Source organism: Cydia splendana, chromosome 14, assembly GCF_910591565.1.
Source record: "Cydia splendana chromosome 14, ilCydSple1.2, whole genome shotgun sequence".
Lineage (NCBI taxonomy): Eukaryota > Metazoa > Arthropoda > Insecta > Lepidoptera > Tortricidae > Cydia > Cydia splendana.
In genome coordinates, this window is record NC_085973.1 from 16,700,404 (window position 1) to 16,726,571 (window position 26,168).

General features: G+C 43.5%; 1 protein-coding gene across 2 annotated transcripts in view; it reads right to left on the reverse strand.

Annotated features, from left to right (window-relative positions):
* Positions 1–22,033: 22,033 nt before the first annotated feature.
* LOC134796694 (mucin-17-like) overlaps positions 22,034–26,168 on the reverse strand; it is a 28,613-nt gene continuing 24,478 nt past the window's right edge. For both annotated transcript variants that reach the window (XM_063768865.1, XM_063768864.1), the window contains exon 3: positions 22,034–24,866. In XM_063768865.1, the coding sequence (XP_063624935.1) occupies positions 22,061–24,866 (2,806 nt within the window). In that variant the 3' untranslated portion in view covers positions 22,034–22,060. The remainder of the gene's footprint in view (positions 24,867–26,168) is intronic.

Below are 26,168 nucleotides of genomic sequence, written 5' to 3' on the forward strand. Positions count from 1 at the left end.
GACTATTATGTGCCATAAACTTACACCGTTTACTTCAGTTACGTTGATCGGCGTATACTTCAATACATGACATTTAAAAGTAACGGATTTCACTACGCGCCAAAACTATGTATCTACCGTTCTCTAATAATTTAACAAAAACAGATATCATGTTTTTATATGTAGAACAATTAAACTGTAACGGTTACTTTTGACTGAGAACTATAGAGTTATATCTCTATTTGTAAGAGTATTCCGGGGTAGCAAATACTTTTGGCGCATTGTGTCACCTGCTACTATTAATGCTGATTGCGCACAATTGTTGTTATGCGTATTGGCGCAACAGCTATTGCATGCCACAATCCAACTATATCAAATCACTGCCGAACCAAGCTTAACAATACAGCTTGCTGACCAGTTACAGGCCGTATTGTGGCTGCGACCACTAAACACGGTTTCCAATGCGATCTGAATTAATCCTCGTGGTGATGTGGCCGCTTATGCCTGTAATTGAGGTACTGCAACACGAACTGACCATAGATAGAACTTATATGTTTGCAATAAGAGTTAATATTGTCAGCTAAATGTGACCGCTTATGCCGGTGATTGAGGAACTGCTTGTGTGTACATTGATTGTGCAGGACATGTTTACATTTATATGCTTTGGTAAACAAGTTACTGTCAATTTTTTTGTGACAATATGGCGACATTTCTTTCAAAACAGGAATTAATGATACATACGTCAAACTTAAACAGCTCTATGACTCTGGTTTATTATAAAATACTACAAGTGTTTAAAAACTGATGTCCTTCTTCTTGCGTCGTAATCCTCAGTATTGAGGGTCGTGACCTCTCTTTTGAATCACCTTCTCTCTCACGATCTCTCTCCATCTGGTTCTGTCCTTGGCGGTGTGGAGAGCCATGTGAACTGTGGAGTCAAGAGCGGTGCGGATCTGGTCGGACCAACGTATTGGCCTGCGTCCACGTCCAGGCCTTTGCCCATCTTCTTTGCCGGTCACAAAAAGCTTTTCGAGGCTGCCACCGTCTTTCCTTGCTATATGTCCGAAGTATTCAAGGACTCTGCGTAGACATTCGGATGACAGCCGCGACGAATAACTGATGTCAAATACTTATTTTTCAGAATTTGTGGTTTACGTATCTGGTGCCATGTCCATTGAGGTCCAGTGATTTTATCGGACCTTACACACGAAAACGGCTGTTATATGGTGTAGATAAATTCTCATTATACTCCCGCTATAACACATTTCAACCCCGTTTTAATTCCCATAATAACCTCCATTAATTATAAAAGCCAAAGTATATAAAAGATGAAAGTGTTTTCGCCCGTCAACCTGTCTAATTATCTCTTTAGTTTTGGCATATTCAGGGCTATGACATCGAACAGCTATCCCTGTCACTCTATTTACGCCTTAATTGGAGTAAAGGAAAAAGATGCCCGAAATTTGAGAACTTCGGTGTTTGCAGTAGGCCCTCTGAACATCGTTATAGGAAAAACGACTTTATTTACGTAGGTATAGGGTAAGTTTTGATGTTTGAAAGTTGAATACAATAACAACTATTTATACAGTGGCATGACCACGAAGGGTTCATAAAACCCCGATGAGGCTTGATTGTTTAGGACCGTTTTTGGCGATAGTCTGAGTTTACGCACTAGTATTTTATATGAAGCATTTTTAGCATAGCGCTCAATTCAATTCAAAGAAAGAGTTTTATTTACCGCCTTTAGAATTATTGAAAAGCGTTTCTGCTGTAGTAGCATCGGGCTAAACGCTTCTACCGCAAATAATTGAAACCTATAGAATAACGAAGAATTTTTATGGAACAAGATAAGCTAACGCCTGTCTAAAACCACATAAGAGCACATCGTTACTTTTTTCACAAACCTTTTACAACACCGTACTCTGGACCCTCGCAACGTCCTAGATAGCGTTAGAGAAACAAAGTACATACAATAGTGAATATTACTGCAATGTTCTGCCGCCAGAGTGCAGCAGTAGTAGGTACTCTAGTAAATTCATAGACTAACTTATACATACTGTGCCTTAAACTGTTTTTTGACAAGTTTTCACAGACAATAAAATATGACATTGATGCATCAAGGCGGTTTGTTAACAAGGGCCTACCGGTAAACGCGAAAATCTAAATTTAGTTATCTGCCTCTTTATCGCTCGAATATGCAAGAGTGATAGAGAGGCAGAAACCGAACTTTCGATTGTCGTGTTTCACGGTAGGCCATGTGATTGACGTAGTGACGTATGATGTGTCATTGATGTTTGTTTACTGTATGTGTACTAGTTACGCTACCTACGTAGAGTTTTGCCTAATATTCCCTATTAAAAAGACCTTAGCGAGACGTCGACTGTACAAAAACGGCTTTGGATAGTGGACAATGGTGGCCAAGATCCACTTCGGATCGTCGCGTCATAGCAGTAAGTAGGTAAAGGTAGGGACAAACTGAGCCCACGTATACAACGTATGCAATGCATTATGAAATCTGGACCCTGATTGTACGCCTAGAAACATACTTGTCATACGCAACGCAACGCATTACAAGTATCTTTCTAAGCATACAAATTTCAGGGTCCAAATTTCATAATGCTTTGCATACGTTGCTTGGGCTCAGTTTGCTACCTTATGTTTACAAAACCGCCCCGCAGCCGCCGCGTTTACCGACCCAGTGCGTAACACTGAAGAGTCATTAGAATTAATGGAACACCCGGGCCGATTAGACGGTGGGATCAGGAAACTCATCGGCGCGCGGTTTAGGCGGTCTTCACATTGGACGCTAAACCGCACACCGCTGCGGTGTGCGGTTTACAGGATGGATTTTTTAAACGGGACTCTCATGGCAGCTACCTGACTGTTACGCTAACATGGTCTGAGGTGGCCTTCCGTTACTTTTTAATTAACGACGATATGCTTTCATACATTTTGAAAAAAAAATACAGTCCGCGACATATACCATGAAATTAGTCAAAAAAGTTTTTTATGACGATCAAGTTCATTTTTGTCCAGGATCAAAGGCTTCTTAGGGCCACTTGCACCATTCACTAACCCGGGGTTAACGTTTAACCTAGAATTACCATAGTTACCAGTACAATTTGACCCTGGGTTAACTGTTTAACCGGTTAACCCTGGGTTAGTGCATTGGTGCAAGTGGCGCTTAGAGGTATACCTAGGATCCTGTAATAGAAAAGTCACAAATGAAAGAAAATGTTTATACCATTAATACCTACTGTCGAGCGTAGTTACTGTGGGGCTCGCAGATTCCGAAGTCAGGAACTCGTACACGATGGCTGGAACGCGCTGGCTGGCTGCTGCAGATTACCTCCAGATTACCGCACCATTACCGGGGATGTGTAGGGTGTTTTAATGAAAACACATTTGTTGATTATAAGAAAACTTTGGAGAGTGTTGGGAGGCTGGTGCCTCTGTGGCTATTGATGAGTGAGTGACAAGCATCCAGGGTGGGCGCGTATATATAGGCGCGCTCGGCTGCTGTGCTGTGAAATCCTTCGGCACCCTTTTGAAGGGGTGCGAGTGGCCTCTTCCGCCTTCCGGCTGCGGAGGCTGTCTCGGGTCGCGCCCCACCTTGTGGGGCGGTCGGTCGCTCGTCATTTTGGGGACGGCTGTGTATCCGTGAGGGCCAGCTTTCTCGCCACCGGCCGTTTATCCAACCCCGCGACCCCTAGCCTGGTGATACCGTTTGAGCGGGGCCAGGCATCGGGGACGCAGAGAAGGCGACCGGCAGCTTAGGCTGGCGTGTGCATCGTGCCTATGTAGGCGACATCCGGTGTGGTGTGTGCGTGTCTTCTTCTTCGTCGTCTTCTTGTGTGGTGTGTAGGAGGGCTCGGGGGAGATGCCGAGCCCCGTGTTGGTCCGGCGGGCGCGTGTAGTGAGGCGCAATCCCGCGCAGGTGATCGTGGTCGGTGTTGTCCGCGCGGTCGAACATGCCCCGCGCGAGACGCTCGATGATGAAGTCTTCCAGGCTGCTGCTCCACTTCAGGTGCTCGGCGATGGCTGCGTTGCTGACGTACTGCGTTGCCCCGACGATGGTCCGTAGCGAGAGGGTCTCCTGACGCCTCAAGATGGTCCTGGTGGTCCTGCAACAGAAAGAATACCAGGCTGGTGAAGCGTAAGTTAGTCGCGATCGGACGTAAGCTTTGTACAGACCGAGTTTGGTCCGTACAGGGAGCTTACTGCGGAAGACCGGGCGGAGGTTCATACGAGCGGTTTTCGCTCGTATGACCGTCTCCGCGGCGTGCTTCTTCATGTTGAGCCTCCTGTCTATGGTCACCCCCAGGTATTTCACTGTGGGTGACCATGACAGCGGCTGTCCTAGAAGAGAGGGAGGTGGGGGCAGGACCCTGGCTGCCCCTGTGATGAGCGCTTGCGTCTTGCCCACATTGACTGATAGTCTCCATTTGGAGAGCCAGTCAGGGAGGGCGTCAAGCGTCGGCTGGATCTTGGAGACTGCGTGCGGCATCTGGAATGAGGAAGCAAAGTAAGCGGCGTCATCTGCGAATAAGGCTAGTTGCGCTTGTCCTACGACTGGAATGTCGTCGGTGTAGCGCACGTAGCATGCGGGCGATAGGCAGCTCCCCTGAGGGACGCCTGCCTGTATCGGGCGTTCCTGTGACAGTGCGCCTTCCACTTGAACGTGGAAGCGTCGGTCTGCCAGGAATGAAGCGATGACTCTCACGATGCGGCGGGGGGCTGTGGACAGAGAAAGTTTATATATTAGACCTTCGTGCCAAACTCGATCGAACGCTTTCTCCATGTCTAGGAGGACAGCGACTGTGTACTCCTTTTTGTTGAGCGCCATGCCCATGTGGTGTAGCACGCGGGTGAGCTGCAACGTGGTGGAGTGTTGAGACCTGAAACCAAATTGCTCCGGCCTGGGTGTCAGGTGTGGCGAGAGGTGCCGGAGCAGCAACCTCTCGAACACCTTTGATAGGTTGCATAGCAACGTGCGCGCTCGGCGCGATCCCCACCGTGGGTACTCTAGGCCACGCCTACTCAAGGCGACGTGTTACGTGCAGAGTAAGTATTTTATTTATTGAACCAATCACAGTAGCGTATTACAAAATTAGGGAAAAAGGTAATATTTAATTGGGGAACAATAAAGACGTATAACTAGACACGTGACATAATAAAATGATAAAAAATAAGACACAAGTTACATGGTAAAATAAGACACAAGTTACATGGTAAAAATAATGACAATAAACACACAAAAAATAGATTAACATAGAAGAACGATTAAAACTAAACATGTATGATTAAAAACTAGCTATACACGACAATCTCCCCCACGTGTGTCAACACCGTCTGATTGCGAGGAGTATATAGGTATAAGCCGGGAAACTGGGCGGCGGACGTCACCTGCGCGGGTGCGAACAATGGCTACTCTTACGTGGCCATCAGGGCCGGGAAAGAGTTGTGCGATTACGCCTCTAGGCCATGTTCCTCGTGGCATGGAGCTGTCCGCCACGATGACTACGTCGCCAACATGTAGTTTCTTCACGTTCTGATGAGCACCGGGCCGAGGGAGGAGGCTGGGTCGGTATTCTCGCTGCCAGCGCCTCCAAAAATGGTCGGCTAAGGTCTGCGCTGTCTTCCATGACGAGAGTGACATAGTCGCGTCTGTGAAGACGCCCAGTGGAGACATTGAGCTCGATCGCCCGATGAGAAAATGGTTCGGCGTCAGAGCTTCGCTGTCTAGGTCTGGATTCACTGGTGTCAACGGTCGAGAGTTGACTATGTGCTCGGCTTCCAGCAGTAATGTATGCAGAACTTCTTCGTGAGGTGCTCTCTCTTTGAGTGTTACCTTTAGTGACCTTTTCACGCTGCCTACGAGCCGTTCCCATGCACCGCCGGCGGAAGGGTTGCCGGGCGGTATCTTTTTCCAGGTTATGGCTCGCTCGATCAAAAATGGCTTTAAAGTGTCGGGCAGCGTCTTCTTGGCTTCTGCCAGTTCTCGCTCTGCGCCGTAAAAGTTGGTGGCGTTGTCAGAGTAAAGAACTGTAGGCGTGCCGCGTCGCGCTATCATTCTGCGCAAGGAAAGTATCATAGAGGATGCCGAAAGTGAGGCGGCAAGCTCTAAGTGCACAGCGCGTGTCGTGAGGCATGTGTATAGTACACCCCATCTCTTTTCGCGGCGGCGGCCTATTGTGATTTGCATAGGGCCAAACAGGTCTACGGCTGCAGCGGTAAATGGCGGTTGATTCGCCTGGAGCCTCTCTGGCGGGAGGTCGCCTACAGGAACCTTGAGTGTGGTTCCTTTATAGGTCCGACACCATTGGCACTTGTTCGCTATATAGCGAATATTACCGCGCAGCCCGATAATAAAATATCTCTGCTTCAACTCGTTGATGACGGTTGCGTGGTTGCCGTGGTCGAAGAGCGCATGAAAATGATGTATTAGCAGCTTGACGAAGTCTTCTTTTGCGTGTAGGACGGGTATGTGCACGTCTTTGTCAATTCTAGCGTTTAGCACTATGACTCCGTTCTTATTAAGTTGTATTGCTATCTTATGCAGCGGAGACTTCTTCGGTAGAGGCCGCCCAGTTTCCAATAGCTTAATCTCCTCTGGAAAGGCAGCATGTTGACTCCGGCGAATTAGCAATATCTCTGCTAAATTTAAATGCCCCTTATTCATTTCTGTATCTGTTTTCTTAGATAGCAGTGAGGCTTTAAATACCTCGGCGGCAACCAGAACCCTAGCGGTGGCGCGAACTAGTCGTACGAACTTTGAGAACCTACTTACCTCCGGCAGGTACTCAAACTTATTTTTCGCGACACCTACTGAGCATACGAGTTTGTTGACGCGCTCTTCGCCCGTATCGGCGACGGGCGTTGGCGCTTTTTCGGTCGGCCAATGCTCTTCCGGTTTACGTATAAAATCGGGCCCTATGAACCACCGATGGTTCACTCCGAATTGCGCAGGTATACCGCGAGTCGCGTCGTCAGCCACGTTAGCTGCACTAGGCACACAGCGCCAGTTGGCGGGGGTGGTAGTGTTCTCGATTTCTGCTAACCCATGTGCTACGAATGTTTTATACCTACGTGGGTCTGAACGTATCCACGTGAGCGCCGTTTTGGAGTCAGACCAAAAATACTTGTCCTTTATTACGTAATCTGACTCCTTGACTATGGTTTCCGCTAATCTAGTAGCTAGTACGCAGCTCTGCAATTCCATCCTCGGAATGCTAACTACCCGGAGAGGCGAAACGCGGGCCTTAGCGGCTACTAACGCGGAAGTTCTAGTCCCCTCGGGGTTGACGCTAACTAAATACACGGCCGCGGCATATATTTTTTCGCTCGCGTCGCAAAAAACATGCATATATGCCTCCCTATTAAATGCGGGCACGTGTCGCGGAATCTCTAAGTCTCGTAATTGTTGTACGTTATCGATGAACGATCGCCAGGCGGGTGCGAGTGAGACGGGTATAGGCGAGTCCCAACCGATTCCTGTCCTCCATATTTCCTGCATTAACGCCTTGCCTAAGACGGATATGGGGCTTACGTAACCGATCGGATCGAATATTGACATCGCGCTACTCGTTACCTGTCGCTTCGTCGGCAATTTCTGACCGTTAAGTACGTCTTCGGGCGTATTACGAAAGTTCACGTTGAAACCTAAGGTGTCACGCTTGTGATTCCATTTCAAACCTAATGTACGTTCGCTCTCGCTCGCGCCTAACAAAGACGTTTCCTCTTTGCTATTAACTACGTCAGAAATTACCGCAGGGTGGTTTGAAGCGAACCCGCGGAGTTCGAAGGACGCGCGCATGTTTAGCTCGTAAATATCGTTTACTACGCGTCTGGCGTGCTCCTCTGACGTGTCGAGGGCGATCAACATGTCATCCATGTACGTATTTTTAATTGTTTTTTCATCTGCGATCGGAAACTCAGTACTATGCGTTTTTGCGTTTTCGTTTTTGACATATAACGCGGTTGTCGGCGACGCTGCCGATCCAAATATAAGCCGCTTCATTCTGTACTCTTGTGGAGGAGATGTACGGTCTTCCCCCCTCCAAACGAAACGTAACGCGTCCCGATCTCGCTCTACTATTTCGATCTGTAAAAACATCTCTTTGACGTCGGCTATCACCGCGATTTTACCTTCGCGGAATCGCACTAATACGCCAAAAAGTGACTCTAACAGGTCGGGGCCGGCTAACAGCGCGCTGTTGAGCGAACGTCCGTATGCTGTAGCAGCCGCGTCCCAAACTAACCGCATTTTACCGCGCTGTGGGTGAAATGTGGGGAAATGAGCTAGGTACCACGTCCGGGGTGAGTCGGGCGGCGGGGGCGAGTTCATTTTCTCCGCGTAACCTTTATCGAGCAAGTTGTTCATATGTTTCGTATATTCGGCTTTCAACTTTACGTCGCGGTCTAGTTTACGTTCTAGACTGAATAGCCGTTTTAACGCTTGCGCTCGGTTATCGGGGAGTTTTTCGTCGTCAGTTCGCCATAATAAGCCCGCTCGATACCGATTCTCCCCCGGTATCTTATCGCACGTGGCTTTTAATAAGTCTAGCGCGCGTTGGTCGGGATCGGCCCGAGGCAACTTTTGCGAAACGCCTAACGATTCTATGTCGAAATGCTGTTTCATAAGCTCTAGAGCTTCGTCGTCCGCGGTTTTAGGCCGTGCGTGCCCAACAAAATTTACCGCGGCGCGACGCGTTCGGTCTGGGCCGTGTAGGACCCATCCTAATCTAGTTAGACTTGCGACGGGCCGTCTATGACTTGCCGAGAAATGATGAGGTGCCAGTTATCTTGGCCTATCACGATAGTAGGTACTGACGTCGGGTAACTTAACTCGTCCGCGATTTTCGACAAATGTTCGCACTTGTCGACTAAGTCACGTGGTACGCCTTGCGAACCTATACCTATATCGCCTATCGTGAGCACCTCCATTAACTCCAAATGTCGGCTACAAAAACCCCTAATCGCGACCTGTAGTGAATACGAATCAGGGTCTGTGACTCTGCCGCCTATTCCTTCAATTTCTAGCGTCTCTCCGCGTACACGAGGCGCGATTTTGTCAGCTGTCTCGTGCAGCATTAAAGTCATTGCCGCGCCTTCATCGAGTAGCGCGAGGGTTTGTACGGTACCTAAAGGTCCCGACACCTCCACAGGCATGACTTTAAGATACGTTTGCGGGAGTCTAATATTGTTTACAGATACGGCCGGCGTACTGTTACCGTTCGCGGGCGCGGCCGCGTTCAGTCCGTGTAACAGCTTACTGTGTCCGGCTTCGCACTGATTTACACCGCACGCGACGTATTTACACTTAAACGGCCTACGGTGATTCACGTCCAAACATCTGTAGCACAATCTAGCACCCTTCACCAGATCCCAACGCTCAGATATCGTCGCGGCTAAAAACTTTGAGCACGCACTGACTTTGTGCTCGTTCCCGCTCTTACAAATGGCGCACGTGCTGCGCGAGACAGGGACGGACGATACCTGCTGTTTGGGTCTAGCTCCGGTTGACGCGGGTTTTTTTTTATTGTTATTTTCGCGCGGTTTTACTTGTGCGACAGTATGTTTACTACGCGATCTACTCTCCGTTTCGCGTGGGTAATCTTCGTGGAAATCTGACTCCGAGCCCGTGCTACAGTCGCGGGAGAACGCGGGGACGCGAGATCTAGAGGGAGCGTTGCTCGACCGCCTAGGTTCGTGTTCAAAAGATACCGTGTTCACTACAGCTCGCGATCTAGTAGCCGGTCTGCGGTTTACGCGTTTGGCTGCAGTACTAATATCGTTGAGAAACTCAGATAAAGCGGCTAAGCCGGGAGTTTCCGAATTAGTCTGCCTATATTTGGCCCATTCGTAACGCACTATCAAATTTAATTTGTCCACTATTTTGTTCACTAGTTCAGGCGCGTGCAAATATTTTTCTTGACGCAATGATTTTACGGTGGCGACGGCGTTCGCGATATGCGCGGCAAACGACGAGATATTATGCAGCTCCGTAAGTACAATTTCCTCGGGGTCGCCAAATTGCCGTTCTAGCGCTTCCATAATTTCGTATGGATCCTGAACAGTGTACATGATCGATTTTACGGCCGTCCGGGCCTCGCCTTTAAGCGCGCGTCTGATTCTACTGACATTATTGACGGCACTAAACATGGGCGACGTGTCCTCGAACTCCGCTCTAAACGATATCCATTCGGTGATATCTCCGCCGAACGGGGGTAACTCAGGCGGCTTGTGATACATTGGCGGGTAGGTACCGTGTGGTACCTCTAAAAATCGCGGTTGCGGTTTACTGGCCCGGTCGGGCGAACCGCGCGGCGCGGTCTCTTTCGGCGGCGGGATTTTAACGTTTTTACGCGTGATCTCGCGCTGTAGCGTCGCTTGTCGTTCTACCCAACTTCTAGTTCGTACCTCGGCCTCGGACTCGACACTGCCGCCGTCAGACTGCGCCTTAACTTGGACAATCTGCAGCATTAACTTGGCAGTATCGGACTCTGCTTTGGCTACGACTAGAGCGGCTTTACGAACCTCGAGCTCTGCTAACAGCACGGTTAATTCACTATCGCGGTCCCTATTTACCGATTCGCGAACAGACCTAACTGACTCGCGATCAGACGGCGCTCGCGGCGGCGGCGCACCAACGGGTGGCACTAAAGTATTCGACCGACTGCGATCTACCACTGTATCGTTATGACGCTCGTCTGAGTGTACCGACTCATTTTCTTTCTCATCACTAGTTTTCTGGTCACCACTGGTGCCTTTGCTCCACGAATTGGTTGCGCCGGACGTAGTATGGCCGGACGAGGGCGTAGGCGTGGGGACAGGCAGGTCCCGTTTGCGTGAGCGTAGTTGTTTAAATTTAAGAACTCATATTTGTTTAGACGTAATATTGCTCTGCAAAACGTGCAGGCGCTTTTTCTTTTTATTCCCATTCCATGTACCTATGTGTCAATTCAGACATTACACTTGTGCTAAAATCAGGAAAGCCGTTTTTAATTTATACTCCCTGTAATACTCCAAAACATGGTCCTGGAACGAGCCGGATTAAGAATATACAGAAAATAATCCAGATTATATAATAAAAGGAGTTGACGAGTGAATACATTAAGAAATTCGTCCGAAAATCAAGAGATCAAGCTGACTTGGGAAAGGAGGATCGTGTTCACGTGGGCTTGCCGGACTTGAAGACAGAGTTAAGCCTTCAGTATTCTTAATTTTCACCCATCACTCGTCATACAGGTAGTAATTAAGTATAAGGATACGATTTAATACGGTTAGTATCATTTTAATTGTTTAATTTAACCACGTAACTAACCGATAGGTTAACCTTTGTCACGTCAGATTGCTACTTCACTTTAATTTTATTTCGTAATTAGTTAATCTGTATTAGTGATTCACTGATATTTGCCTAGGCTTTTAATTAACTAATAAATCTACGAACTGTGAAATAAGTAAATCATTAAATACACTGGACGATTAGACATAGGTATTAGGTGTTAAATAAAACAATAGGTTAGCTTTCACCTCGAATCATATTAAATAATTCTTACAAAACATTAAATTTATATACAATTATTAGTGTTAAAACTTAAACTAAGTAAATAAAATAAATGTACACTTAAATAAACTGTTAACGTAGTAAAAATTAGGCAACAACTGTACTTTCACATATTGCTTATACATTTAAGTTAATTTTGCATTGTATAACATTTCAGTTGACAACACACGCCTCTCAAAATGTCCGAAGAAAAGGAATTAATCAAAAAACGTGGCAGTTATAAAGGCCGGCTAACTAACTTTTCAAACTACATAAATTCTTTGGAATGCTCTTCACTTGCCTCTGTTGCCGCCAATGAGTTGCAGTTAAGAATTAGTAGAATGGAAACATTATTTAGTGAGTATGATGAAGTGCAGTTAAAGTTAGAATGTTTGTCGGCAAGCATGGATATTCAGTTATCTGAGCGAACTGAGTTCGAAACCCAGTACTTCGGTGCAATTGCTAAAGCGCAAGATATGTTAACTTCATTTAATAAAAATCAAGAAGACCTGGGTAGCGAACGTGCAAGTATCTCAAGTGCTAGCAATCATAAGCTAGTTAAACTTCCCGTCATACAGTTGCCAAAATTCTCAGGTTCTTACGAAAATTGGCTCGAGTTTCACGACACATTCCTAAGCTTAATTCATTCAAATGACGAAATTGACGAGATAAATAAGTTTCACTATTTGAGATCGTCATTGGATGGTTCAGCGGCAGTGGTTGTTAAATCGGTCGAATTTTGTTCTAAAAATTATCAAACTGCATGGAAGCTCCTATGTGATCGTTTCGATAACAAGCGTTTATTGCTACAAAACCATGTTTCGGCAATTTTTAATATCGAAACAATTATCAAGGAGTCTTCATTTGCGTTAAAACGTATAATCGACCAGTTAAACAAAAACTTGCTTGCCTTAGAATCACTAGGCGAACCAGTAAAACAATGGGACACGTTACTTATTTACATTGTGTCACATAAGTTAGATGCTAAGTCGTATCGGGAATGGGAAGAATACAAAGGTCGCTTAGATAAAGATAAGCCAATTACTCTCGAAGCGTTTTTAACATTCATGCGAAATCGTTCTGATTTATTAGAAACGTTGGAACTGTCCACAAATAACACTGCCGGTCGAGTTAACACCTCTCACAAAAACACACCGAAACTGAAAACCATGTCCGTACAAGATACGAAACAAAACACTGTCGCTAAGTGCCCAAAATGCAGCGGTGAACATTATTTACCTAGTTGTTTACAGTTTCTCGCCCTTAGCAACGCTGCGCGATTGGAATTGTTACCCAGTTTAAAGGTTTGTTATAACTGTTTACGCGGTGGACATTATGCTAATCATTGCAAAAAGCCGGGGTGCAAGTTATGCAAGCGAAAACATAACACGTTAGTTCATGTTACCGATTGCAAATCTAGATCGAGCGGTGACTGCGCGTCCGGCCGCGGCGAGGAGGATAATTCAACTAAAAATAATAAATCGATTTTTCCTAGTAATCAATTATCACCTGCCGCGCCCGTCGCATCTCATTCTGGCTTAGGAAATAGTTCATATGATTCCTCGCCCGCCTCTGTACAGGCATTATCGGCTCAAATGGTTAATTCGCGACAAGGGAAACATGGTATGCTTGCGACGGCATTAGTAAAGGTTTACGATAGCAACAATAAAGAGCATGTCGCTCGCGCCATGTTAGACAATGGTAGTTTTGCATGTCTAATATCTCAGAGTTTTTGTGAGAAATTAAATTTACCAACGAATCAAATTAACACGTCTGTTCTTGGTATAAATAAACAGACTACTAACATAGGAGAAATGTGTCTACTTCCTATTAAATCTTTAAATGACACATATTCAGTAACAGTAAACTGTTACGTTATGCCATCTCTTACTGATGACGTTCCATGTCGTCAAATTGATTTGACGGATCTTAATATTCCAAGTGACATTTGTTTGGCCGATCCAAACTTTTATAACCCTGCACCGGTCGATATAATATTAGGATCTGAAGTATTTTGGGACTCGTTTCCTACTCAGCCTCAGATCATCAGACTAGGTACCGGACTGCCGATGCTCTGTGAAACTCGCTTTGGCTTCTTGGTTGCTGGTCGGGCAATTACCGACTATCTGCCTTCCAGTATGCAGTGCTTTTTTGCTTCTGGTCTCTCGCACACAGGTAATAATGATTTAAAATGTAACGACGACATCCAAACCCAATTAACGCGGTTTTGGCAACTCGAAGAAGTTAGCCATAAGTCGTCTCACTATTCACCTGAGGAGAAAATGTGCGAAGAACATTTCGTTGAAAATACTACGCGGCTAGCCGACGGACGATTTTGTGTCAGGCTTCCTTTAAAACAAAGCGAAAGTGTATTAGGCGATTCATTTCAACGCGCGAAGCATTGCATGCTTTCATTGGAACGCAGAATTAAAACCAAGCCCTCATTTAAAGGTTTATACACTGATTTCATGGCAGAGTATGAAAGTTTGGGTCACATGTCGCAAGGTAGGCAGGTCTCAAGGGAAGAAAAGGGCTATTACATACCCCACCACGGAATTTTGCGTGATAGCTCCACGACAAAGCTCCGTGTCGTATATAATGCTAGCAGCCCGTCTACCTCAGGTATCAGTCTGAATGACATTCAGATGGTCGGACCCACTGTGCAAGACGACCTTCTGTCTATCCTTATTAGGTTCAGGCAGCACCGGTACATCATTTCTTCGGACGTGGAGAAAATGTACCGTCAGATATGGGTGCATCCTGACGACCGCCACCTTCAAAAAATTCTTTGGCGCAGTTCGGAGACAAAGCCACTATTAGTGCACGAGCTCAATACTGTCTCCTATGGGACAGCCAGTGCTCCGTTCCTAGCCACCAGGTGTCTCAAACAAATAGGCTTAGATTGTGACGATGAGAAGGTCAAAGAAGTCATCGTTCACGATTTTTATGTAGACGACCTGCTGACAGGAGGAGATGACCTTACTGCGGTGGAAGAGATTCGCCATAAAGTGACTCAAGCACTGTCTTCAGCAGGAATGAACCTGCGTAAGTGGAAGTCAAACGAGCCTCGCCTCCTATGTGAACCCTCTCAATCCTCTGTGAATTTGAATATAGGATCAAATGAGCCCAGCAAAACGTTAGGCTTAGGCTGGCACCCTGAGTCCGATGAGCTGTATTTTCCAATAGGAAAACTAGTTCCCAAAGGAAATACCAAACGCGACATGCTATCGGTGATTGCTCAGATCTTCGATCCGTTAGGTCTTCTGTCTCCGTTTGTAATCACCATGAAGATGCTACTGCAGCGGTTGTGGCTTCAAAAGATTACATGGGAAGAAGAACTGCCTCCAGAGATCACCAAACAATGGGTAGAACTCTTGGAAGGATTGCCGGCACTGAATGATGTCAGAGTCCCTCGTCATGTCATTTGCAACTCACACGTAGCCTTCGATTTACACATTTTCTCAGACGCATCTGAACGCGCGTACGGCGCTTGTGTGTACGTACGTAGTGTAGACAAAGAAGGTCAGGTATTAGTTAGGTTATTGATCGCAAAAAGTCGAGTCAGTCCGATTAAACCTACGACTATACCTAGGCTTGAGTTGTGTGGCGCTCTCGTTAGTGCTCATCTGTATGACAAGGTCATGACTTCACTTAGAGCTCAGGTTAGAAACACGACATTTTGGACCGACTCGACTATAGTGTTAGGTTGGCTTAAGATGATGCCAAGTAGGTTGCAACCTTTTGTGAGGAACCGAGTGTCGGACATTCTAGAAATTACCGGCAGTTGTACTTGGAGGCATGTTCCAACGGACCAAAACCCAGCGGACTTAATTTCCCGTGGATTGCATGCACGTGTTATAGACTCGTTAGATTTGTGGTGGTCTTGGTTCTTGCAACAAGACGTCGCTCAGTGGCCCTCGAATCCTACCACAAAGCACGGCGATGAGCTGCCTGAAACCCGCGTTGAGGTTTCATTGCACGTTAACATAATTAATGAGCCATTAATAGATTTCAATCGGTTCTCTAACCTCTCGCGGCTCATTCGTGCTTTTGCGTACGCTCTTCGTTTCATTAAAAAATGCCGCAAAAATGCAACGTCGACGTCGTCCACGTACCTCAATCATGACGAATTAAATAATTCATTAAAGGTGATTACCAAATTCAGTCAGAGCGAATCATTTTCAGAATATGATATATTATTAAAAAAACAAAATTTATCAAAAAAGAGTAAGCTCTTGAAATTCAACCCATTCCTAGACAACGACAACTTAATGCGTGTGGGAGGCCGTCTTTCCAATTCAGAATTTCCGTACGAGAAAAAACATCCCATTATTATACAGTCCACACATCGATTCACAAAATTATTATTTAATCAGGAACATAAAAGGCTTCTCCATGCACCGCCCCAGCTGTTGTTAGCAACGATTAAAGAAACCTACTGGCCCATAGGGGGTCGTAATTTGGCAAAGGCTTGCTACCATCAATGTGTGCGATGTAAAATCATGAAGGGACAAGTAATTGCTCCATTGATGGGGAATTTGCCAAATTCTCGGTTGTCACCTGGAGGCTACCCGTTTAGGAATGTGGGCGTGGACTACGCAGGTCCACTCATGGCAGCCAGCCGTCAAGGTCGTGGTTGCGCACTAGTTAAAGTTTATGTTGCTATTTTTATATGCTTCACAACCAAGGCGATACATTTAGAATTGGTGGGAGATTTAACTAGTAAAACTTATTTGTTAGCACTGTCTCGCTTCATGTCTCGACGGGGACAGCCAGACAACATTTATTCCGATAACGGCACTGCATTTGTCGGAGCCTATAATGAAATTACAAAGTTTCTGAAGGAAAACTACAACTCTTTGGCTGAGACTTTAGCTAGTGAAAATACTAGATTTCATTTTCTGCCTGCTTACGCACCTCACTTCGGGGGTCTTTGGGAGGCGGGTGTCAAATCAGTTAAATTCCATTTGCAACGAGTGTTGGGCAATTGTAACTTGACTTATGAACAGCTTAACTCTACACTCATCAATATTGAAGCCCTGTTGAATTCTCGGCCACTCACGCCTCTGTCATCACACCCGGACGATCTCTCAGCGCTCACCCCTGGACATTTTCTTGTCGGACGTTCACTGACATCATTGCCGGTGCAGGATCTGCGGGACCACACTTATCAGCATCTGTCTCGATTCCACCGAATCGAACAACTCCGTCAACATTTCTGGGCTCGGTGGACTAAAGAGTACGTCCCAGAACTGCAACAACGAATCAAGTGGAGACTCAACCATGATTCCCTTAAGAATAATACCCTCGTTGTTCTGAAGGAGGACAATCTTCCTCCGTTGAAATGGAGACTGGGACGCATTGTAGCCATTCACCCTGGACAGGATGGCATATCTCGAGTGGCTGATGTGAAGACAGCTGGAGGAGTCGTTCGACGCGCTTTCAGCAAGATTTGTCCACTTCCTGTGGCTACCGATTCTGCTTGAAAGGCTTCCTTTCAACCCCGGGGGCATGTTTAAATTTAAGAACTCATATTTGTTTAGACGTAATATTGCTCTGCAAAACGTGCAGGCGCTTTTTCTTTTTATTCCCATTCCATGTACCTATGTGTCAATTCAGACATTACACTTGTGCTAAAATCAGGAAAGCCGTTTTTAATTTATACTCCCTGTAATACTCCAAATGTGATCTGTGATCTTCCGTCTTGCGACATCTTCTTCTTTCTTGATTTTTACGCACACAACACAACACAACACAACACTTGACACACGCGGGGGGTCCCTAACTATATACAAATTTACCTGCCTAACGCCTATGCTCTGACGCTACCGAGCGCAGCGTCAGTGCCCCTAAGCGTGGATCCCTCGGTGCACTGAATCTCCCGCAATGGCTAAAGTGCAAGGCCTAGAGCGTTCGAAAACAGTGTGATGGTATCACCCTGTGACACATGCAACTAAAGTTGCCAGGACACGTGAGTGGAGGCGAACCTACAACACTGCACGGTCCACCGGCAAGCCGGTAATGGTGGGTTACGGAAAAGGTTGGTAGATAAGGTCTGAGCCGAAGCGAACTTCGGGGGCTCAGCGCGTTCGTTTTTCTTTGTTCTCCTGAATTAAGTATAGTTCTACTTAAAATTCAGCGCGTACTTGTTTCTTTCTTCATTCGGCAAACGAAGGACCATAATGTCGAGCGTAGTTACTGTGGGGCTCGCAGATTCCGAAGTCAGGAACTCGTACACGATGGCTGGAACGCGCTGGCTGGCTGCTGCAGATTACCTCCAGATTACCGCACCATTACCGGGGATGTGTAGGGTGTTTTAATGAAAACACATTTGTTGATTATAAGAAAACTTTGGAGAGTGTTGGGAGGCTGGTGCCTCTGTGGCTATTGATGAGTGAGTGACAAGCATCCAGGGTGGGCGCGTATATATAGGCGCGCTCGGCGCGATCCCCACCGTGGGTACTCTAGGCCACGCCTACTCAAGGCGTGGGTGTTACGTGCAGAGTAAGTATTTTATTTATTGAACCAATCACAGTAGCGTATTACAAAATTAGGGAAAAAGGTAATATTTAATTGGGGAACAATAAAGACGTATAACTAGACACGTGACATAATAAAATGATAAAAAATAAGACACAAGTTACATGGTAAAATAAGACACAAGTTACATGGTAAAAATAATGACAATAAACACACAAAAAATAGATTAACATAGAAGAACGATTAAAACTAAACATGTATGATTAAAAACTAGCTATACACGACACCTACCATTTTGGTGTAGCAGCAACAAAAAATTTATAGCCCTGTCTCGCTCACACACCAGCGTAGCGTGCGGATCCGCATCAGGGTCACATCACACCTATCGACGCCGAATTGGCAAAAGCCGATAGAAAAAAGCTTTATGTCTACGCAATAAGAGCGAAAAAGACGTCGCTTGGCTGTATATTTTTTAGGCTCTAGATTTCGCGTCTATAGGTGTGGGGAGACCCTTATTCGGCGTGGTTTAGTGGCGAACTAGTTTTAAACTGGAATCCTACATATTCAGTATTCCGACATCCGGCCATTTGGTCGCTATTCAACAGATAATATATATTAGTTGATGGTTACTGTGCGAATTTAGTTCTTTAGTTTCCCTGGGGGCCGATTCTAATTCGAATTTGTTATGGTTTTGGTATGATCTTGACCAGGGGTCTCCAAACCCCGGCGCGCGGGCCAAATCCGGCCCGCGACGCGTTCTAATCCGGCCCGCCGACACCCAAAGCGAGTGCCCACTGTCCGGCCCGCGGGAGCCAGGCTCCAGGGGTTCAGCATTCATTGAGAGTGGAACTGTTCCTAACAGTAGCAAACAAGTAACCCTCCCCCGGCGCAAAAGCCGACGGTGGCCCGCGCGAATGTTTCTGAGTAATATGGCCCTCAGGTAAAAAAGTTTGGAGACCCCTGATCTTGACGATCATCTTGGTGATTGGCGCGCGGATATGTCAGTGTCAAAAGTGACGTTTCTGTTTGAAGAACGTCACTTTTGACACTGATGGATCGGATATGTCACTTTTGACACTGACATATCCGATCCATATCTAGACCTAATATTTGACGTAAGTATCTGGGCATTTTCACTTAACTGTGCACCTTTTTTTTCTCATTGTTTGATTTGTTGCTGTACGCAGGCGTGGCTCACTCCGCGATTTCGTCGCTTTGCAACGGGTAGCTAAAGTACATCCGTTCCACACCAATTTTGGTGGCTAGCCATAAGCCGCGCGTGGCGCTATCGCCACCTAGCGGCCCTATCTGTCCTGATCGTAACAGACGCGTTTTGTTAGAGAGTGAGTCTTCTGTACCTAGTACTATTAATTGTTCTGTGGTATTGGCCACGTATTGGCGCGCGGATATGACAGTGTCAAAAGTGACGTTTCTTCAGACAAAAACGTCACTTTTGACACTGACATATCCGATCCATAACTAGACCATTTTATTCGGGGAATTCAATTATATAGGCAAAACAACAGTAGATGATGCCCCTATGACGGAATTAGCCACATTGACCTTATTTTAAAATTCGAATCAGGCGGTGACTTACGACGTGTTAGTTGTTCTTTGACCGCTGTAAATTTGACCTCATACAGATTAGGTGAGGATTTTAGTAAGTTTATCGGCGCGCTTCGGAAAATGAATTAGAGATTCACTAGATATGAAATAGTAAAGATATGTGACGTTCCATGGCAAAAGGTCCCTTATAGCCGCAATAATATTGGAGCGGTATTAAAAATAGCGTATTAGCGCCAACCGCCATAAGGTACCGCCATTAAGGTAAGGTAACCGCCATAAGAACGATTGAGGTTTACTTAGGGCCACTACGTGCAAGTGGCCCTAAGTAAACCTCAATCGTTAGCCAGGGTTAGCCAAGAAACTCGGAGTTAACCATTTAAAAAGTACATCTTTTTTAATTGTTATACATATTTTTTAAGTAAAGCTAGGTGGGATAGCAGCAAATGGAACTACGCTTAGCGGGCCTGAAGCCTCTGGCAACCTCTGGTAAAACCCGAAATACAACAAAGAATCCGAGATCTATGATGTCTTTTCCACTTTATTTCCCACAATGATTTTGAACTTTATTGCAAAGTGATAGGGTTTAATTTTGCGTCATTCCTGACATTTTATCGTAATTTTATGCCCGTTACAGATTAAATTACGGCGCCATCTTCCGGAGAATAGCGGGACCCAACTACTTACACAGCCAGTACGTGGACGTCGCGGACATTTTAAATGTTGTGCTGCTCTAGCTTTCCGCGTTCACACAGAGATGGCGCTATTCTCAAAATTGCATTTACATGTTAAAAGTTAAATGAAAATTAATATTAAAGTGCTGTTTAAGAAAATAACTTACTGTCAAAAAATACAATGATTGAATTAGATTCGGCTGAACATTATAACATCAAAGAAAACCACGAATGGTAGAGAGAGAAATACCAGGTACCGTCAGCATCAAATCTAGAGGACCCTACTAAGTGCTAAAAGTATCTACCATTCTCTAACAGCTTAACAAAAAGAGAATATTACATCATTTTGCACATTTTTGACCTCAAAATATGAGTTACTCAAAATATTAGATACGTCAGTTAATATATCTAGAAACGATATGGATTAGATATAATTATGTCAGTCAAACAAAAACGTTAATTTTGACACTGACATATCTAATCCATTATCGTGTCTAGATTATTAACTGACGTATCTTAAAGTTCGAATCGGGCAGAAAGTCCCCCGCCGCGTCTGTCTGTTTGAGTGTTTATGTATGTTTGTTCGCGATAAACTCAATAACTACCTACTAAACAGATTTTCATGCGGTTCTCACATATTATCAATAGTGATTTTTGAGGAAGGTTTAGGTGTATAATTTGTTAACCCGTGCGAAGCCGGGGCGGGTCACTAAGTAGTATTTCATAATATCGTCAGGTGACGACCAAACCTCACTAATTACTACCATAAGTTAATAGCCATAGTGAACCATACTAATACCTAAATAAGGTTGGTTTTTGTTTAATTATTTAGTTAGGTTTGGTTGCCACCTAACGATATTACCTTTTGAATTATTGCAATCTGTCCACTGTGAATTTAAAAATAAAATATTTTACTATAATAGTAAAGTGAAGTAAAAGTAATTACGATATCATCGTATAAAAAGTTTATTAAGTACTAACATCCGGTATTTACAAAATAAAGGGCATGAACTTAATTACTAAAAAAAGCTTTAAACATTATCTCTTTAAATAAATGAGTCATAAATATAGCGAGTTTACACAGAAATTTTGGTAAATAATGTCTAAAACAATGTTTTTAATATTTATATTTAAACCTTTTTTTTAAATTTAATGCTTTTACTAAACCGTAAGGCTTAATAATTTGCCAATTTTCAATTTACTTGTGTTTTTTTGGAAACAATATAAATTAAATTATTACCTGAAAACTGCAAATAGTTAAAATTACAAATTCAGTACCTAGGGCTTAAAAAGGAGTTAAACCCAGCCTCCGAATTTATAATAATAATTTATCTGATATACTTACTTCAGTATTTATTATTTAATAGCTTACATATTTCCCTGTTTTCTTACAACCTTAATAACGTAGTAGGCTTTAAATCGTTGTTTAAGTACGGTATCTAACCTACTTTTAGTACCTAATATACCTTGTAACCTTGTAGGTATAAAAAATACATATAGTCTGTCAAGCCATTTCTGTCAGTAGAAAAAAGCGGCACATTTAAAAAAAATAGGCGAAAAGAGTAATCGTTTCATAGAAAATTTGAATTTCGTGCCTTTTTCTACTGATAAAGTTGTTCGACCGGCTATACTTCCACTCAGGTATAACCCATATATAGGTATTATATTACAATACATTCTGTATAGCATATTATTTTGAGATTTGTATTTTAATTTTTAAAATGCGCGTTAAGTATGTAATCATATTTTTCGTCATATTATGATTCTGCTAAAGTCTTTCGCTCCCCTCTCTATTAGACTTACGGTTTACTTCAACTTAAGTCTTAGAAGCATTTGCTACGCTCTGCGCCGCATTTTCCATACTTCTTAAATACCTATTTAGAGATTCTGACGTATTCTGTATAATACTCAGTCCGAGTCTGTATTTGAATTCTATTAGTCGTTTAAGAAATGTGAAAATACCCCCTTCCTGGTTAAGAGGAGGGTAGGTTATAACTTCTGGGTACATAGTTGGTCTTGGTCTTGAAGTACTGGGAACTGGTGCTGGTGCTTTTGTTTCTGAAACAGGTGAAGTAGATGGCATAGTTGAAGTCGTTTCTGACTTAAATTCAGTCGTAGTCTCAGTCATCAAACTCTTAGCTGTTGTTGTCTCAGTTTTTGCTTCGTTTGTGTCGGTTGGCTCAGTTGTATCCGCCGGACTGTTAGACGAAAATACCTCGTATACTCTAAAAGCTTTAGTCGTGACGTCTAGTTCATTTGACATATCAGTTTCGGTAGTAGGTTCTTGTTTGTTACCGTTAATTGGAAGAGTCGATACACTTTCAACTATGAAATCACTCTTTTCAGTTGTAACGGGTACATTTGTTGTAGTTTTTGTTCCTTCTGTAGGATCCACAGATACTGCGTAAACGGGAACGATTTCTTCTTTAATTTCAGCTGTTTTGTTTTCGGTTTCCACTTTGATTGGTTCAGTTGGAACTGGTACGTTTTTAACTGTTAATCCCAGAGCTTCGTCTATTTCGTTGCTAAGAAACACATCCTTGTTTTGCTCCTTCGCTGCTTTAAGAATTTCCTCAATGGAACCAGTGATACTACGCTTTTGGTAAACCGGACTCCTCTTTTTCCTATTTAAATTTCTTGGTCCATGCTCTGGTACGACGGCTGGGGTAACTGAGTCTGACAGCTCTTTAGGAACATTACCGACCACAAACTTATTGTCTACGCTATCTTCATCTTCGCTTGTATTTTCATCATATTTAGTATCTTCAGGTTGTTCCTCATTATTTGAGCCTAGATACATTGATGTTGGTGCGTATGCCATTGGAGTACTAGTGGTTTGATGTTCACCATAATATTGGCCTTCGAAGGGATACACTGGTTTGAAATCGGATTCCGATGACGGTTTGACCCCGTAGACGACAGCGTTAGATGAATCACTTCCGTAAGATGATATTTCTGAGGGTCCTGTTTGAGGTGCTGCGTAGATGGGCTCTACTGCTGGGTAAGATGGAGTATACGCAGTTGGTCCTTTATCGTATGTGTATTTACTTTCTGTGGTATATACATGTCGTGTCTCATATTGTGGCTGTTGTGGGCTATAGTTAATTGGGTCAGAGTATACAGCACCATGTGCGATGCCAGTTTTTTGTTGCGGATAGCGCACATTGTAATTAGGCTCATAATTGCTCGTTGATACGTGGCGATATCTAAGGTCTTGGTCTTTCTTCACTGGGTATGGGTTTCTATTTACATTAGTAGTTTGGCCAGCATAGGGATTAAGCTTATGTTTTGAATGTGCCGGCATTCCAGCTAGTACTGTCCCAAGCATTTCTTCTTCAGCTTGTCCGTTGCCATCATTGGCGTATTCTTCAGCATTGTGTTTATAAATATCATCTTTCTTATCTACTTCAAAAGTTCTTCTAACCGGCGTTGCGAAAGGATACAGGAAGTAGCTGGCTATACCAACCAGACTTGCTAAACCAATAACTCCAACTCCTACAGAAGGCATCACTTCTCTGGAAAAGTAACTGTAGATTTGGGAGGTGATTGGGCCAGTAACATCTGTTATTGTTGGTTTCTTTGAAGGCTTACTAGATTTTGTTTTATTGCTCGTTTTAACTTCACTAACTGCAGTGCTAGTTTCAGGTTTAGGTTTGGTGGTCTTACGCTTCTTTGTCTTCTTTTTCTTGGTAGACGTGCGTTTTGGTTTCTTTGTAGTGGCCGCTGGGGTGCTGATTTCAAGTTCAATTTCTTGTTCTTTTGGCTCCATTGGTAATAAAGCCGATTCATTTACAACTGGTGCTTCTGTTGTAGTGAGTTTGTGCTTATTTTTGTTCTTCTTTTTTGTCGGTTTTGAGGTAACCTTGACAACAGGGAGAGTCACTGTTGGCTTTGTAACAATTTCTTTTTTCGTAGTAGGCGGTTCTGTGGTTGTAGCGACAGTGGTGGTTGAGGGTGTTGTGGTACGTTGGGTTGTTGTACTTTTGTTTTTCTGAACATTGGATAATACAGTATCCTTAATTTTATTGTACACATTTTCATTTATAGCTGATCCTCCAGCAACTAAATCAGATTTATTCGTACTGCCAATAATCGGACGTTTAACTACTGGCACTTTGTTGACCTGAGGACGTTTCGTTTTGTTTTTAGAAGGCAGCGGTTTCTGTTTCTTTATACTGTCATCTGCTTTTGTGGGCTCAGTAGTAGATGTAATATTTTCTTTATTCGGAGGGTTACTTAATAGAATCCAGGTAGAAATGCCTTCATTAGATGTCGATGATTCATTTGATGGTTCATTTACTTTATTTTCAGATTCCAACTCTTCCATTGTGATTGGTACAGCGACACCTACATGTGCATTCTCTAAGGGTTCTTCTCCATTTTCATGTCTTGTTTTTATTTTATGTTTTTGTGCAAGTTGATTTTTAAGTTTCGGGGGTATTCTGGTGTCAGGTACTATGGGTACTGGTCCTGAAGAATTTGAAGGATTTTCAAGCAACTGGCTGGCAACCATCTTGATGGAGTCGCCAATACCAGCGCCTTTAGTCTTGACATTCCTGGAAGCGCTGCTGGTGGTCACTTCTTCCTTTGTCGCGTTTTGTGGAGTCTTTTCACTGGAGCTCCTGAAATTAAGAGAAGCATAGTGTCCATAAATGCGAAACGCAACGAAAATAATATATTCTTTATTCTTTATTCTTTCATAATTGCATACATGTAGTAGGTACAAAAGATATTAGATATTATATTAGGTTCTTACATGCATATATTTTGAAGTATATCATATTAAAGTGAAAACTAGTCTCAATTTGTACTTTACACAAAGTAAAAATACAATTGTCGACCTAATCATGTTAAATATATACATAGTATCATTTACTAATTAGAGACTCTTCTCTCAGTCGGGACAATTATGACGAAAAGTCGTGGTTGTAACCGGATGATCTAAATTGGCTTCATTGGCTTTTATCTACGGCTTTTCTCAAAATGAAGTGGAATTTTTAAATAGGCAGATGTCTCTTATAGGTTAATATATAAATCTAGTTGGAAATTGTTTTTGTATGCTTTCATTTACCATTTAATCGTGATATATTTATATTTTCTGCTGGCTTTTGATGCGTGTGATGGTCCATGGTATCCTTTACATGTACTTTCAGAACTACATTACTATTATGTCAATAATTTGCCAATTATCTAGCCCCCTGCCAAACAAAATCTACATAATCCTTTGAAATCCGCGTTGTGGATCACGCTTAATCCCTGGTACCTTTGTAACTAAGTATGATTTATTTTTACCATCTAAAATAAGAATTATATAGCCCGGTATCCACAAAACAGGCTGTTATTAAAAATTAAGCCTTTCAAGTTTTAAGCAAATTTTGTTACATGAGATCACCTGTCTGTGTGTACCTGAAGCGCTACCGCAAAAAATCTATCTGCCTCTCTATCGCTCGAATATGCAAGAGCGATAGAGCAGTGAATCAAAAGGAGTGAAAACGCTTCTTTATATACATATTTTCATTGATTTTGATAAGATAATTGATAATGATAATTGATGAACATTGTTAACTAAAACTACATTACTCTTCACAAACTTGTCTAATAAATACACAAACGTTTTAAATAAAACGTCTATAAGGTTAAATAAAAAACGTTTATTTACAAAATAGAAAAACAAAAATAAATAATACTTACATTAATTTTCATTTTATTTACTTTAAAGAAAATGTTTGAAATAAGTTAATAAAACTATATGATATATAGGTAGATATGATTTGCTAATTTTACTCACAAATTAGGTCATATTGTGTTATAATAAGTACTTATATGTACCTACCTTAAGTATAAATAGTCATTTCAAAAAACCGTACAGTAAATCTGCAAACATATTTCACACAAAAATATATGATTCGCTCTCACACACACAG